Raw genomic sequence first — 17,997 nt, 5'->3', positions numbered from 1 at the left:
ATAAAAAATATATATATAAGCAAACAAAGTTGGTTAAGATATTCCAAAAATTATGCAGGCAGTGAATTCCAAAATTATGCAGACCCATCCAGCCTGCTGGGTCTATAGCAATTGATTGGAAGATGCCAATGTTTGTAAGAAACAATCTTGATTTTGTTTGTTTGTTTGTTTGTTTTGAGATAGGGTCTCACTCTGTTGCCTAGGCTGGAGTGCAGTGGTGTGATTACAGCTCACTGCAGCCTTGAACTTCTGGGCTTAAGTGATCTCCCACCTCAGTTTCCTGAGTACTATGACTACAGGCATGCACCACCACACCCGGCTAATTTTAGTAGTTTTTTTTCTTTATAGAGCCAGGGTTTCACCATGTTCCCCAGGCTCGTCTCAAACGCCTGAGTTCAAGCAATCCACCTGCCATAACCTTGGCCTCCCAAAGTGCTGGGATTATTGGCAAGAGCCACTGTGCCAGGCCTTTGATTTTTTTTAATGTGCATTTTAGAATGAGTTATAATAATTGTTTAATAAATGTTGGAACTTGACAAATGAAAAGGTTAGCCAGGTGTGGTGGCTCACACCTGTGATCCCAGCACTTTGGGAGGCCAAAGTGGGTGGATCATGAGGTCAGGAGTTTTGAGAACAGCCTGACCAATATGGTGAAACCCCATACTACAAAAATACAAAAATTAGCCAGGCGTGGTGGAGCATGCCTGTAGTCCCAGCTACTTGGGAGGCTGAGGCAGGAGAATCACTTCAACCTGGGAGGTGGAGGTCACAGTGAGCAGAGATGACACCACTGACACCAGCCTGGACAACAGAGTGAGACTCTGTCTCAAAAAAAAAAAAAAGGTTATTTAGTACCCTCAATTGTTTTGAGAGGTCAATGATACATGGGCTTTACAGGTCCAGAAACTACCGGCCTATAGTGGACCTTGCTTTCTCTTTCTGGGGTATCCTTTTTTGTTTTTTTTAATTATCAAATATTATACATCCTTTAGGAGTAAACACATCCCACCTCATAAATCTAAAGTGATCTCTCTCACCTCTGCTCTGAGCGCCTCTAAACTCTTACTGGCCTTATCATACATTCACATGACATTTATAGTATACTGTATTATTATGTTAATATGTATTCTTTGTTTCCCTCAATGAGATTGGAAGTTCCTTGAGAAGAAGAATTATTTGTTATACCTTTTATTCCCTCCTTCAGTGCTTACTTTTTAAGCAGATGGAAAATTTGAGAGCATAAATCATTTTTCCAGATACTTCCAATACATATAAAATTAACAGTGGCTAATGGATAAAATACTTATTTTACAGCCAGATAATGCTAATTGACATAAGTTGTTTTTTTCTTTTTCTTTTTTTTTTTTTTTGACACGCCCACACTGGAGTGCAGTGGTGCAATCTTGCACCTCCACCACCCAGGTTCGAGTAGTTCTCATGCCTTAGCCTCCTAAATAGCTGGGATTACAGGCGCACACCACCTCGCCTGGTTAATTTTTGTATTTTTAGTAGAGAAGGGGGTTTCACTGTGTTGGCCAGGCTGGTGTCAAATTCCTGACTTCAACTGATCCACCCACCTTGGCCTCCCAAAGTGCTGGGATTACGGGCTAAGCCAGTAGTTTCTTTAAGATGGCTCTGTCATGACAAATCTTGAGTCAGTCAGTTTCTTTCACCAAAAGCCAGTGTAAGGTTGAGTAAGCTGGAGGTTGATGAAAAGGAAATGAGATGAAATCCTTTCTCTTCTGTCTCATTATTCTGATTCTTGCATGGTTTTGAAATTGCCATCCCTTCATTGCTGTGGCAGACTTTTAATGACTGAGCTTCAGTGATAAGAAACATCAGTTCTCCTAAAACTAACACATTCCTGAAAATAAGTGATCTCTAGATATTAGGGCATATCAGGAAGCATCTTCTTAGAACCCTTCCTGGATCTCCAGTCTGACTTGCATGCACTTTCTCCTCACCCTCCAGCCTGCAGACTTCTTCGCAACAATCCTCACCCAGTGCTGAGGGAGCCCCAGCTAGACTTTGCCTCCTTAACAGTAGGATGGATGGCTTCTTTGCTTTTTATTCCTACACAGCATTCCTTGTTTTTGCATGTCCTCAATAGAAGTTTGTTAATAAATGAATGGATCTGTGTCTTAAAGAAGAGACGTGGAAAAATTGAAATATGTGAAAGAAGATGCATGTTTTGCAAATTAGAACCAACCAAGGGTAGATGCTGCCAGGTTGCTGATATCCACGGGAAAGTTGGTTTAGGTTTTAAAGAGTAGGCTACCAAAAGATAGCTATTTGGTAAGAGATTCTGGCATTTAGTGGATACTACAGAGGAAAATGTTAGAAGAATTAACAATTGCTTATAAGCCCGACTTTGTCGTGTCTGTTTTGTGTTTTGTTTTTTGTTATTTTAATCCACTCAACAGACATTTAGGCCCCTTTGATGTGCTAACTTCTGTTTTGGGTACAAAAGAATGAAGTGTGGACAAACAAGTTAGTAGAAGTCCTTGTTTTTTAACAAGATCCCAGCTGGTGGTTGGTTGGCTAATGAAAAAAGCTGGTTAAAGCAGAAAATCATCTCTTTTAGTCTATTCCAGCAGCTATAACAAATGCCATAAACTGGGTGGCTTATAAACAACAGAAACTTATTTCTCACAGTTCTGGTGGCTGGGAAGTACAACATCAAGGTGCAGGCAGATTCAGTGTCTGGTGAGGATTCACTTTCTGGTTCATTGATGGCTTGTCTCTTTTTGTCTTTACATGGAAGGGGAGAGGGTCTCTCTTGGACACCATTCTATTCAAGAGGCTCCAGGTTATGTCTAGTCACTACAGGCCTCTCTAGTATGTTCAAGTACCTAGTCACCTTCCAAAAGCCCTACACTTCCTAATACCATCATCATGGGGGTTAGAATTTCAACATATAAATTTGGGGAAGACAAAGACATTTAGACCATAGCAATTATACAAACATATTTTAACATAAGAAGACATAATTATCCTTTGAGTGGAAATGGCTGGGAAAAAAAAGAAAAGAAAATCGAAGGAAATTATAAGCATTTGTCAAAGGATAGTTTCTTTTCTTTAATATGGAGCAAGTATTTGTGGATAATCTGTCCATAATCCTTTTAGAAGTTTTCCAGTTGTATTTCATTCATCCCATTCAACATTTAGGTCAATAGCTATTTTTTTTTAAACTACTCACTTTTACTGAGTCCTCCAAAATATTCAGCATAGCTCTTGGAAAATAATCACATCTTTCATTTTCTATTCGTATTTCATCAGTTTATGTTACAATGACAAGAATAAATGGTATAAACATATTGGGAAAAAACACAATGATCTTGGTAGGATTCAGTTTAACTGGTAGGAGCAGAGGTACTTGGACATACTAGAGAGCCTTGCAGCCTAGTGATAACCTGGATGGGGCAATAGCAATGGAGAACGTCCTGTAATCTAGTGAGTGGTTTAGGCAGAGGTCAGTTATAAGAGTTTCTATTGTATTCAACAATGTAGTTGAATAAGTGCCATATAAGCATGGCATTATGCCCAAATTCAAGAAGAGGCTGTTAATTCTTCCCAGGGTGTTATGAAAGAGTCACAGCTGCTATTTTTACAGCAGATTTCTAATCTCTCAAATGAATGTATTAATAAAAGTAGCCAACATTTCTTAAACTCTTATTATGTGCAGGCATTGCTTTAAGCATCTGACATGGATTAATTCTTTCAATCTTTCCAGCAATCCAAAGAAGAAATTTCTATACTATTATTTCCATTTTACAGATGAGGTAATGTGGCAAAGAGAAATTAAAGTGACTTGTCCAGAGTCACAGAGCTAAGAAATAGAAATGGCATAGTGGGATTAGAACCCAGTCCATCTTGATTCCACAGCCAGAACATGACATGATGATAAATATCTGAAATCCTTCCAGCACCAAATGATTTCTTTTCTTACAGAGAATGGCAGGCTGTTTATTGTGATGGAATATTGTGATGGAGGGGATCTCATGAAAAGGATCAGTAGACAACGGGGTGTGTTATTTAGTGAAGATCAGGTAAAAACTTTGAATTTGCTTTTTAATTTTATGTATGTGTGGCGGGGGGAGAATTAAACCTGTAATGTCATAAGTAGACTATGTTGTTATAAAGCATGTGTTTTGGTAGAGAAATTCAAACCATAAAATAGTGGATCAATGTTCTTGGTAGATTCAGTCCAGAACAAGTTTCCAGTTGAACCTAAACTGAATTGTTTTTTAGAGAGTGAGATTTTCTTGAGAAAAGGTAGTCTGTTTGGACAATCTCATGTATGATGCATCTGAGATAAAACTTCATGATTAAAAACCAAATCTGAATGTGAGTGTTCCTTAGCCATTTAACATATGACATATTTATAGCTTCACTGTTTTCTCTTTAACAATTTGGTACTCTGTTTTAAAATAGATATCCCACTTTGCTAGTGAGGATAGAAGCTTGTCTTAGCCATGCCTATTTAGTTTCACTGGTTATTAAGAGGGGGAGACAAAAATGAAGAATAATGGCCTCAATTCCTACTTTCTCTTTGCATAAACATATTTCTCTTCTATTCTCCAAGCCTCTTTGGAACTTTCTTGGGAGTGGTACTCATAAAGGAGACAGGTTTGTGTGTGTGGAGAGGAATCTGAATTAGTGCCTGTGTGATTGATGGTAAGGCCATTGCCTCAAGCAGCACACAGAAAGGCCTGCCATCTTTCCTTTGGCCATTTGTTTCTTTGTTCTAGTTTAGCATGTAAGAGCGTCATGCCCATATAATTTCCACTTAAAGTTGAATATTTTGAATATATGAAGGATTAAAGAATCAATATCTCTACTCTCTGTAACATTAATCAAGCATTCTTTGTATGCTCATTTATATTGTATATTAAATTCCATAGTCATAGAAGCTGTCCTTTCTTATCTAGGTATTATTTTGCCACATTTTATAAAAATGCTTCTCATGACAAAATTTTTAGTTATCTTTCTTTTTGTTAGGAATGAACTAAAATTACAACTGAAGATTAATGTCTAGAATATAGCTTTATTCCTATTATTTTCCTCTTTCTGTGTAATTTGGCAGACAAAGAACCAGTGAAATTTTAGAATAGTTTAAATAAATCTCTATAGGCATAGGACATATTTTCATAAAGAGGCTCATGGCCAACAAAGATAAAATAAAATCATGACTTAGAAATAAAATTAAACTTTAAAAGTAAAGTATTTATTGGTTTTATATTAGATATATAGACTTTTCATTACAATTCCTAATAACCTCACAGATCCCACATTTCTTCCTCCTTCTCTCCCTACCTCCTTCCACCGTAAAGGAAGAACCAGTGGTGCCCAGGTTATCAGGAAACAGGGCTGCTGTGTACTATTCCCGATGCAATTAGCATCCCAGGGTTAAGTAAGAAAAGAAGAAAATCATGAATGGCATGCCTCTTTCCCTTGCTTCTACTCATCATTTTTTGCATGTGGAATTTCCCTTGATACCAGTGATATTTGGATTATTTTCTGTGCCTTCATTTTTCTGGTTGTAAAATGAAAATAGTAATATTATAAAGTGTATCTATTAACTTCATTCCTATAAATACAGATACACTATGTGTGTATGTGTATGTGTATAACTTCTTTCGTTCTTTTTGCATGTTATCATGAAGACACTTTAGTGACTACCAGGCTATTCAGTGGCTTTGTTTTGTGTTCTCTCTATAGATCCTCAGTTGGTTTGTACAGATTTCTCTAGGACTAAAACATATTCATGACAGGAAGATATTACACAGGGACATGGACATAAAAACTCAGGTAACAGCTCTGAGAGAAGACTAAGAGAGAACTCTGATCTTTTCTTGAAGTGCCTCAAACAACATGACATTTTCTCCATTTATAGAACATTTTTCTTAGCAAGAATGGAATGGTTGCAAAGCTTGGGGACTTTGGTATAGCAAGAGTCCTGAATAAGTAAGTACTTTGAAAATAATTTTTTTTTCTATTCAAAATAGCCCAAGTATGTATTTTTAGGTATCATGGATTAAGAATATATTAAAATCCTGGTTGTCCAAATAATTTTAGGTAGCTTTATGGCAGTGCATTAAATCAGTCAGATGGTACTTTGAGATTAAAATTCTCAAGATAAATTGTGGCATAATAGAATGATGTTGCTAATATTCTGTAGTGTGATTCCAGTTTATCAACTATGGGATGTGACTAATACGCATAAAGCTAGTGAGAATTTAGTCAAACAGGCAGGTTTACACTTCTTAATGAAAAAAGTCAAACTCTGTAAAATATTTGAAATTTGTTCTGAGCCAAATACGAGTGACCAAAGGCCCATGCCTGAGAACATGTGCCCAAGGTGGCTGGGCTACAGCTTGGTTTTGTACATTTTAGGGAGACACAAGACATCAATAAGATGTACATGGGTTTGGTCCAGAAATGCAGGACAACTCAAAGCTGGGAGGAATGGGAGGGAGCTTCCAGGTCATAGATGGATTAAAAACTATTCTGATTTACAGTTGGTTGAAAGAGCTTATCTAGAGACCTGAAATCAATGGAAGGAAGTGTGTGGGTTAAGATAAGGGGTTGTGGAAACCAAGGTTTTTGTTATGCAGATGAAATCTCCAAGTAGCAGGCCTCAGAGAGAATAGATTGTAAATGTTTCTTATCAGTCTTAAAAAGGTGCCAGACTCTTAGTTAATTTTCTCCTGGATCATGAAAAAGACTTGGAAAAGAAGGGGATTTTCTTCAGAATGTAGATTTTCCCTGTAAGAGGAAGCTTTGCAGGACTATTTCAAGATATGGGCAAAGAAACATGATGTGGAGTAAAATATTTAATTTATTTCAGGCCTTCTATCTGTCATGTGATGTTATGCTAGGGTCAGGCTGGACTTTGGTATCTTATTGCTACAAAGAGTCTGCTTTGTCAGTCTTAAGGTCTGTTTAATGTTAATGCTGGTCAACTGTGCCTGAATTCCAAAAGGGAGGAGAAAATAATGAGGCATGTCCGACCCTGCTTCCCATCATGGCCTGAACTAGTTTTTCAGGTTAACTTTGAAATGTCCTTGGCCAAAGGGTCCATGAGTTGTTTGGGGAGCTTAGAATTTTATTTTTGATTTACACACTTTCTAGCCAATAAATTGGTGCACGTGTTGGGAAGACAATTTGGTGGCAATATATATTAAGAGATTTTTAAATGTTCTATTTCTGGGAATTTGTTCCAAGGGAATAGTTTGAAATTTGGAATAACGTAAATGCCTAAATAATTGGAAAATGGTTAAATTTAATAAAACTTGGCATGGCCATGTACCTGAATATATCATAAAAAACTTATGGTTTTGAAGACTTCTTGATAACTTTGTTATACTAAATAAAGAAAATGGAATTCTGAATTTTAAATACATTGTGATCACAGTTATATAAAAAATATTGGTGGAAAAAAAGACAGGAAGGAAGTATATCTGAATTTTAACAATAGTTGTTTTGGGTGCTAAGATTCTGGGTAACTTTTTTTCCATTATTCATTTTTGTATTTTCTAAATTTTAAATCATGAGGTTGCAATTAGTTAATCTCTTACATCTGAGAGATTTTTATAGCATGACAATTTCATCTCTTTGTGGAGTCTTTAAGCCATAAAAATATGTTTTAATGTGTAATTTTTTGGGAGGTGAATTGTAATTTTTTTTTTTTTTTTTTTTTGAGACGGAGTTTCGGCCTTGTTACCCAGACTGGAGTGCAATGGCGCGATCTTGGCTCACCGCAACCTCCGCCTCCCGGGTTCAGGCAATTCTCCTGCCTCAGCCTCCTGAGTAGCTGGGATTACAGGCACGCGCCACCATGCCCAGCTAATTTTTTTGTATTTTTAGTAGAGACGGAGTTTCACCATGTTGACCAGGATGGTCTCGATCTCTTGACCTCGTGATCCACCCGTCTCGGCCTCCCAAAATGCTGGGATTACAGGCTTGAGCCACCGTGCCCGGCGGTGAATTGTAATTTTAAAAATCAACTGATTTTGTTACTTTATCAATATACAGTGTTTTTCTTCCTTCTAACATTTGTATGCATCAAATCTTGTGTTATCCATTTTCGCATTCTTCTTGCATGTCCATGTCTTAAGACTTCTCTTAAGACTTCATCTCCACTAAAAAACAATGCTAATTTATTATTTAATATAATTTACCAGTTCCATGGAACTTGCTCGAACTTCTGTTGGAACAGCTTACTACCTGTCCCCAGAGATCTGTCAGAATAAGCCCTACAACAATAAAACGTAAGTTGCTGACTCTCAGTTTAAAAGTGTCAGTAAAATCTGATGGATGACACTGCATGAAGATTCCAGAAACTAAAATTCAAATCTCTTCTCTCTTTCTTATGGTACTTTTGTAATTTCATTTTCTTCATGTGTGAAATTGTTCCTGGACCAAACTGAGGGTTGGGCTGCTATTTCTTGTGTCCCAATAATGAGATGCAGATGAAGTAGGAAGGAAGTGAGTTTTTATTTCTGTAACCAGTTATAGGGAGGTTTGGAAATTATCACCAGACCAACTCAAAATTGCAAAGTTTTTCTGAGCTTATACACCTTTTAAGGTATATTTCTACATATAAGAGTGCATTCATTTAAGGACATAAGTGATTAACTCCTTTTAATCTATAACTAAGGTTTGAGTCCTGAAGACCTTCTTCTGGAGCAGTATGATTACTTAATCTAAATGGGTCTCCACAACTGTCATTATTATTGTTCTTATTAATTATTGTCAAGGGTTGCACAGCCAGTGTCTGACCAAAACGTGTACCTCTTTTTTTTTTTTTTTTTGGAAAAAAGCCCCCTCTGTTGCCCAGACGAGTGCAGTGGCCTGATCTCAGCTCACTGCAACTTCTGACTCCTGGGTTCAAGCAATTCTCCTGCCTCAGCCTCCTGAGTAGCTGGGATTATGCAGGTACCCACCACCATGCTCGGCTAATTTTTTTGTATTTTTAGTAGAGATGGGTTTTGGCCATGTTGGCCAGGCTGGTCTTAAACTCCTGACCTCAGGTGATCCACCTGCCTCTGCCTCCCAAATACTGGGATTATAAGCATGAGCCACTGTGCCTGGCCAACGTGTACCTTTATTGCTACACCATGCTGTTGAATATTATTATGTATAAATAACTATTGGGTATATACAATAGAAGAGTCTCTGGTTTATGAAGCATGTTAGAGGAAATGAAAAATGTTTATGCTAATTTTAAATAGCAAGAGATAAAATTTCATATCAGTATGACCTTAAGTTTGTAAAATAAAAATCATTTTTGAAAAAGATAAGAAGGAGCTACACTTCTGAGTGGTAAAATTACACATATTTTCCCATGACTTTAGAACTTCCTATACCTTCCAGTTTTTGTTATGAGTAACATTATTTTGATAATAAGACAAAATTAAACAAACAAAAAAAAGAACTTGTTTTAAGTAACATGGCATCCCATTGAGTAACTGCAGTATCTGCTCATGGAAGATTAGTTGATGAAAACAATTTAGGGTGGACCATAGTGGTTCTTTTTTTTTGTTTGTTTTTTTATTGACACAGGGCCTCACTCTGTCACCCAGGCTGGAGTGCAATGGTGTGATCATGGCTCACTGAAGCTTTGACCTCCTGGGCTCAGATAATCCTCCTGCCTCAGCCTCCCAAGTAGCTGGGACCACAGGCTTATACCACCATACCCAGCAAATTTTTAAAAATCATGATTTGGAGAGATGAGATCTAACTGTGTTTCCCAGGCTGGTCTTGAACTCCTGGGCTCAAGTGATCCTCCTGCCTCAGCCTCCCAAAATACTGGAATTTCCCAGGAGCTTAGTGTTTCTGCAATTTAAAAACATTGTTTTGCTTCTTGGTATATTTGTTACTTTAACACTTTTAAGATTTGTTACTTTAGTAACTTTTCTCTGATTTAGTATCATTTCTCCTTTTCTTTTCAGTTTGAGAGTAGCAACTTACAGCAGCTGGTTCTCAAGATTTGTCAAGCACATTTTGCTCCAGTATCTTCAAGGTTTTCTCATAACCTGCATTCCTTGATATCTCAGCTCTTTAAAATATCTCCTCGAGACCGACCCTCCATAAATTCCATTTTGAAAAGGCCCTTTTTAGAGAATCTTATTCCCAGATATTTGACTCCTCAGGTGAGTTTTGAGGTGGCTGTTTGAATTTTGGCAGAGATTTTGGTTTGTAGGTCCTTGACACGTGTTTAGTTTTAGGTCATTCAGGAAGAATTCAATCACATGCTTATATGCAAAGCAGGAGCGCCAGCTTCTCGACATCCTGGGAAGGTGGTCCAGAGTAAGTGTGACTTAGCCGTGCAATCAAAAGCATCTATTACACATGTGTCATGCAGAGAGTAATGCAAGGACATGTCGCCAAACATATGGAAAGTGGACATTTGAAAAATACAAGCAGTATAAGCAGGAGAAAAATCATCTTGTCAAATGGCAACTAGTGAGTGTGCCTGAAAGTTGTATATCTAGCTCATACATTAGCACCTTCCTTCTCATTAGTCAGGAAACCTTCATGAAGCAGAGGACATGCTGAGAGAGATGCTTGAAGAGGTTGAACCCAAACTTAACTTTTGTATAGGGAAGGGATAGAGTGGGAGAAGGTTACAGATAGACACAGATGATGAGATGAAACTTATTTTTCTAAAATAGGATAGACCGGCAATTAAGAATTCTGTTGCAAAGGACCACTGGAGCTGAAGTTAGGATCTTGGTGTCTAATCGGAACTGTTACTATGTGAAAGTGATGAAGTGCTCTGTGTCACGGGAGGGGTGCATTAAGGAAGAGAAAATTACTAATTCACTTGAAGCTGTGAAAGTCAAAGCCCCAGGATTTAGCCACAACTGAATGTCTAGACTTACAATATCAGGAGGAGCAGAAAACCTCTCAAAGAAATCCGTGATAGGGAAATGTTATCCATTGTGATAGAGGTGCTAAAATCGAGGAAAGTTAAAGAGAAAATGAATGAGCTTCTTTACCATTTAATTTGACTGATGTTGTATATCAGTCTAGATTGAGAATGTTCAGAAAATACATAAGTAGAGAATATGGGACAGTGTATTGTCCATGTTTCTAGTATAGGTAAGATAGGAGAACAAGAACAATTATTTTTTTATTGAGATCAGGTCTCGCTGTGTTGCCCAGGCTGGCCTCGAACTCTTGAGTTCAAACAGTTCTTCCACCTTGGCCTTCCAAATTGCTGGGATTACAGGTGTGAGCCACCTTGCCCAGCCCAAGAACAAATTTTGTTGGAGATAAAGACAAACATTAGAAAATCTACTCATACCTTAATCCCAGCAGTTTGGGAGGCCAACGAGGGTAGATCACTAGAGTCCAGGAGTTTGATGCCAGTCTGGCCAACATGGCCAAACCACATGTCTACTGAAAATACAGAAATTAGCTGCATGTGGTGGCGCATGTCTGTCATCCCAGCCACTCAGGTGGCTGAGGCATGAGAATGGCATGAACTTGGGAGGTGAAGGTTGCTGTGAGCTGAGACGCTGCCACTGCACTGTAGCCTGGGTGACAGAGTGAGACTGTCTCAACAGCAACAAAAAGAGAGAGAGAGAGAGAGAGAGAGAGACAGATCTACTCATAAATTCCAAATAATGTGGCATGAATGGAGTGGCCTGATAATCCAAGCTCTGATGTCCAAATTTAATAACTTTTACTATTACCCCATACATATTGTTTCTGTAAATGCTAACATTACTTTCTATTTTTCTGAAAAAAAAAGTGATGTCATGTATTACTTGAAGTATGCAAAGGGACTCTGAAAAAATGGTTTTCTCCTTTTAAAGAAAATGCATATTTTTCAGCTGTGCTTCTCTGTGTGTAAAATATCTCTGGCTAAAAAGTAAACTTGCTGAAAGGTAGCTTATGTTTATACTCTTACAAGTATCAGTATTAAAGGTGTACAATTAAAAAAAAATTGAAGCCATTTTATTTTGGTTAATTAAGAGTGCAAAATACAAAAAGTGAGATTCCAGTGAAAGTGCCCACCAAGATCAAGGATATCTGTGCCAATTAAAAGGAATGCTATATTGCATAGAAATGAATGGAGACCACCAGCTGGAGTGCAGAAGCCCATATCTGTAAGTCATTCTAAACTTGCCTTTGTGTTTTTTATATGTACATATATGTGTAAAAAAATATGTGTGTATATATATATATATGTGTGTGTGTGTGTGTGTGTGTGTATATATATGTGTGTGTGTGTATATATATATATATATATATATATTTTTTTTTTTTTTTTTTTTAAATTAAGACAGAGTTTTGCTAGGTTACCACCAGGCTGGAGTGCAGTGGCGCGATCTCGGCTCACCGCAACCTCCGCCTCCTGGGTTCAGGCAATTCTCCTGCCTCAGCCTCCTGAGTAGCTGGGATTACAGGCACGCGCCACCATGCCCAGCTAATTTTTTGTATTTTTAGTAGAGACGGGGTTTCACCGTGTTGACCAGGATGGTCTCGATCTCTTGACCTCGTGATCTACCCACCTCGGCCTCCCAGAGTGCTGGGATTACAGGCTTGAGCCACCGCGCCCGGCCTCATTCTAATTTTTTTAACCCATTAAAGGTATGGTATATTCTGACAGACCTACCTGCACATGTTCATGAGGTACAAGCTCATTATTTGGAGTCCACAGATTTTGTACTTATTCTGTAATGAGCATTATAATGGTATTTTGTTGGACAACTTCTAGTTTTTACATTTTATAAAACAAAGCTGTATGTTCTTACTAGTATACTTCAGGTTTAATTTTATTTTTATAACTGAAATTCTTCTAATTTCTAATAAATAAGGTTTTTCTATGTAGGACATGTGAGTAACATAGCAATAGAAAACAATCTGCACTTAATTTTCTTAATTCTAACATATATAGGATTGAGAAGTTTTTATGATATAATAATTGATATTTCCCTAGTGATTCTTTGTGCTTAATTATTTGAATTCATTTCAGCAGAGTGTTGAATCTTTTAGGTCATACTAGGGAAATGCTTCTGGTATGTAAATGATAAAATAGCTATTATATTTTAATTAAAGAATTGTATTTTTAAAGAAGGCTCGTATAATTATAGAACCATTTGGAAGTATATTTACTAAGTGTTTACTTGATACATAGACATTTTAGAAAATGTGTTCTTCGTATATAAACTTTTTAAAAAAATCCATTGTTTAAGTTATTGCCCTTCATTTGATAAAGGGCTTAACTTATTTATTTATTTGAAACAGGGTCTTGCTCTGTCACCCAGGTTAGAGTGCAGTGGCGTGTCTTAGCTCATTGCAGCCTCAAGGTATTAGTCTGTTCTCATACAGGCTAATATAAAGAACTGTTTGAGACTGGGTAGTTTATAAAGAAAAGAATTGGCTCACAGTTCTGCAGGCTGTATGGGACACATGGCTGGTGAGGCCTCAGGAAATTTATAGTCATGGTGGAAGTGGAAGCAGGCTCATCTTAAATGGCCAGAGCAGAAGGAAGAGAGTGAATGGGGAGGTGCTACACACTTGTAAACAACCAGATCTCATGAGATGTTACTCACTGTCAGAAGAACCGCAAGGGGGAAATCTGCCCCCATGATCTAATCACCTTCCACCAGGCCCCTCCTCGAACTTTGGAGATTACAATTCAACATGAAATTTGGGCAGGGACACAAATCCAAACTGTATCATTCCACCTCTGGTTCCTCCCAATTCTCATGTCCTTCTCACATTACAAAATACAATTATCCCTTCTTAACAGGCCCCCCAAGGCTTACTATCATTTCAGCATTAACTCAAAAGTCCACAGTTTAAAGTCTCATCTGAGACAAGTCAAGACCCTTCCACCTAAGAGTCTCTAAAATAAAAAACAAGTTACTTACTTCCAAAATACGATGGGGGTACAGGCATTGGGTAAATTCACCCATTTCACTAATTTCAAAGGAAGAAATTAGCCAAGACAAGGGGTTATAGACTCCATGCAAATTTAAAACCTAGCAGGGCAGTCATTAAATCTTAAAGCTCCAGAATAATCTCTTTTGATTCCATGTCTGACATCCAGGGCATACTGCTGCAAGGAGTGGGCTCCCAAGGCCTTGGGCAGCTCTGCTCCTGAGGCTTTGTTTGGCTGCTCTCACAGGCTGCTGTTGAGTGCCTGTAGCTTTTCCAGGAGCGTGGTTCAAGCTGTCATTCAATCTACCGATTTGGAGTCTGGAAAAGGGTGGCCCTCTTCTCACAGCTCCACTAGGCAGTGCCCCAGTGGGGACTCTGTGTGGAGACTCCAATGCCACTTTTCCCCTCTGCACTGCCCTAGTAGCAGGTCCCCCTGCAACAGGCTTCTGCCTGGACCTCTAGGCTTTTCCATATGTCTTCTGAAATCTTGGTGGAGGCTTCCACACCTCAACTCTTGCACTCTGTGCACCTGCATACTTAACACCATGTGGAAGCCACCAAGGCTTATGGCTTGTGCCCTCTAAAGCAATGGCCTGAGCTGTACCTTGGGCCCTTTTAACCATGTATGGAGCTACAGCAGCCATAATGCAGGACACCACATCCTGAGGCTGCACGGAGTGGGGAACCTGGGTCTGGTCCTCAAAGCCACTCTTCCCTCCTGGGCCTCCAGGCCTATAATGAGAGAGGCTGCCTCAAAGGTGTCTAAAATGCCTTCAAGTTGTTTCCCCCATTATCTTGGCTAGCAACATTTGACTCCTCTTTATTTTTGAAAATATCTGCAGCTGGTTTGAATTCCTCCCCGGAAAATGGGTTTTTGTTTCCAAGCTGCAAACTTTCCTAACTTTTACATTCCGCTTCTCTTTGAAATATAAGTTCCAGTTTTACATCATTTATTTGCTGACAAATATGACCACAGGCTGCTAGAGCAGCCAGGCCACATCGTGAACACTTTGCTGCTTAGAAATTTCTTCTTCCAGGTATCCTAAATCATCACTCTCAAGTTCAAAGTTCCACAGATCCATAGGGTAGTGATACAATGCCTCCAACCTCTTTGCTAATGCATAAGAAAAGTGCCCTTTGCTCCATTTCCCAATAAGTTCCTCATCTCCATCTGAGACCTCCTTAGCCTGGACTTCATTGACCATATCACTGTCAGCATTTTGGTCACTACAATTTTAACAAGTCTCTAGGACATTTCAAACTTTCCATCATCTTCATGTCTTCTTCTGAGCCTTCCATACCAATCTAACCTCTGCCCATTACCCAGTTCCAAAGTCACTTCCACATTTTCAGGTATATTTATAAAATACCCGACTCCTGGTGCCAATGTACTATGGTAGTCCGTTCTCGTACTGCTATAAAGAACTACCTGAGACTGGGTAATTTATAAAGACGAGGTTTAATTGGCTCACAGTTCTGCAGGCTGTACCAGAAGCCTGGTTGGGGAAGCCTCAGGAAATTTACAATCATGGCAGATGGGGAAGCAGGCTCATCTTACATTCAGGAGGAAAAGAATGAAGGGGTAGCTGCCACACACTTTTGAACAACCAGATCTCATGAGAACTCACTCACTATCACAAGAAGAGCAAGGGGGAAATCTGCCCCCATGATCCATTCACCAGGCCTCTCCTTCAATATTGGGGATTACAGTTCAACATGAGATTGGGCAGGGACACAAATCCAAACCATATCACTCTGCCTCCCAGGCTCAAGTGATCCTCCCACTCAGGCTCCTGAATAGCTAGTACTACAGGTGTGCACCATGATGCCCAGCTGGTTTTTATTTTTTGTAGAGTCAGGGTCTCACTGTGTTTCCCAGGCTGTTCACAAACTGCTGGGCTCAAGTGACCTCCCTGCCTCAGCCTCCCAAAGTGCTGGCATTATAGGCATGAGCCATTGTGCCCAGCCTAAGGGCTTAATTTTATTAAAGAAATAAGAAAAGTATCTTGTGATTCAGAGGACTCTTTATCAGACCTGTAGAAGAGAAAATACATCTAAAAGATTTGAAGATGAATTAAATTATGAGAACTGTTGAACACATTGACATTTTTTCCAATTCTTTGAAAAGGTAAAATTGATTTTCACAGGAACTACCTCTGATATTCTTATTATTGTTGGGATGTTAGAGAAAATTTTAAAGAAACTGTTTATTGTCTTTCAATACTTTTCTCTATTTCTAACCTCTTTTCAACAAGTAATTAATAGTATTTTCTTCTAGGTTGTATGCATATGAAATTGTAAAACAAAGAAAACTACTTCTCACTTTGAAAGATTTTTTAAAATAGGCCAGTGCAGTGGCTCACGCCTGTAATCCAACACTTTGGGAGGCTGAGGCAGGAGGATCACTTCACCCCAGGAGTTTGAGACCAGCCTGGTTAACACATTGAGAGCTCACCTCTACAAAAAGTAAAATAAAATAAAAATTAGCGGGATGCAGTGGCATGTTCCTCTAGTCCCAGTTACTTGAGAGGATGAGGCAGGGGATCCCTGGAGCCCAGGAGTTTGAAGCTGCAATGAGCCATGATCACACCACTGCCCTCCAGGTTGGGTGACAGAGCAAGATCCTGTCTCAGAATTTAAAAAAATTTTTTTTAAATAAACATATAATTTGTGTTTAGATTAATGAACTAAATTTTATACATTTAATATGTAAATAGAACTATATGAAGGTGCCATTTTTCTAGATTAATGATGGTCAAATATATGCAATTTCATATGGTCCAATCCAACATATATGAACCATGTAGCAGTAAAAAGAACAAAGAATATAATATGTTACCTCTCTACATGAGGACATTTTGGTTTTAATTGTTTTTGTTATTCATATTCCCAATGATTCGTTCCTAGGTTGTTCCAGTAGTTTCATCTTTTTTTTCTCTTTTTACTTTTAACTGTAAACTGGACAGAGTTGCCACATTTAAGGTTAAATTGACCCCACTTTGCTCTTTAGCAAGAAGGTCTCGACTGGCTTTTATATTTGATCTGTTTCTTGTCTTCTAGCTAGTGGCCTCTATTTAATTGTGGGATAAACTGTCATTTCTGGTTCTCCTGTTTTCATTCTGTTCTGGTTGGGATGGGTGGTAAGAGCTGGGATGGTAATATTCCCATGACAGCTGTTATATGACCTTTTTTTATGTTTTCTCTAGAATAATGACTCTGAGTCAGCATCTTCTTTTCTTTAAGCCATGATGCCATTTTGCATTTAGTCAATTTATCAGAAACTAAAATGTTGCAAATCCCCAAATGTATGAATTTTACAAATACTTTTTTCCTCATATAGTAAGGTATAAACAAATTTATGAAAAACAGAAAACAATAATTCTGAGTTTAGTTTTGGATCTTGGCTTGGCTGGGCATACTCACTAGCTAAGTGTTTTTCACATACTCATCTTGGAGTGTGCATGATTCATATCCATATCTTAGCAAAATTGTAAACCGCTATACTATAGTACTTAGGTCTTTTTGTACTCTAGGCTTGGGGACTCTAAGATTATTTCACAGTGAAAAACAAGTGTAGAAGAAACACAGCAAAAATACACCTTCAGTGCCTTGTCTTAGCTATGGTCACTATCATATTGCCAAGTATTATAAATTTGTATTATGGTTTTTAAAAACATCCCCTCTTCTTTTCTTCAGATAAAAATTATAGGAAGGCCCAAACTTGCTGCTGTGTGTGGACATTTTGATTACTATTATGCTCAACTTGATATGCTGAGGAGGAGAGCCCATGAACCAAGTTATCATCCTATTCCTCTAGAAAATACTGAGGTTGAGGATTACAGTCAGGAAGAGAGGCATGGCCTATCCGCAATTCAATGGTAATGTTGTGGTGTAACTTAAGCTTTGGTTATATGAAAATGTATATTAACATTCATTATTCTGAAATCCAGATTTTCCTAACACAAATAATCCAAGAAGAACTTTGCAAATCTTCATTTGAAACACATAGTTCCCTTGACATCTTTCTTTCTTTCTCTTTCTCTCTCCCTTTCTTTCTTTCTTTTCTTTTCTTTTCTTTTCCTTCCTTCCTTCCTT

General features: G+C 38.3%; 1 protein-coding gene across 1 annotated transcript in view; it reads left to right on the top strand.

Annotated features, from left to right (window-relative positions):
* The window catches only part of NEK5 (NIMA related kinase 5), a 50,545-nt gene that overhangs the window by 13,119 nt on the left and 19,429 nt on the right, over positions 1 to 17,997 (top strand). Inside the window, 9 exon segments of the mRNA XM_032277250.1 lie at positions 3,952 to 4,049; positions 5,722 to 5,811; positions 5,897 to 5,967; positions 8,187 to 8,273; positions 8,763 to 8,790; positions 9,933 to 10,157; positions 10,233 to 10,314; positions 11,989 to 12,122; positions 17,599 to 17,780. Of these exon segments, the coding sequence (XP_032133141.1) occupies positions 3,952 to 4,049; positions 5,722 to 5,811; positions 5,897 to 5,967; positions 8,187 to 8,273; positions 8,763 to 8,790; positions 9,933 to 10,157; positions 10,233 to 10,314; positions 11,989 to 12,122; positions 17,599 to 17,780 (997 nt within the window).

Source organism: Sapajus apella, unplaced genomic scaffold (assembly GCF_009761245.1).
Source record: "Sapajus apella isolate SASKATOON/1434 unplaced genomic scaffold, GSC_monkey_1.0 scaffold9, whole genome shotgun sequence".
Lineage (NCBI taxonomy): Eukaryota > Metazoa > Chordata > Mammalia > Primates > Cebidae > Sapajus > Sapajus apella.
This window is presented reverse-complemented; position numbering and strand designations above follow the sequence as displayed.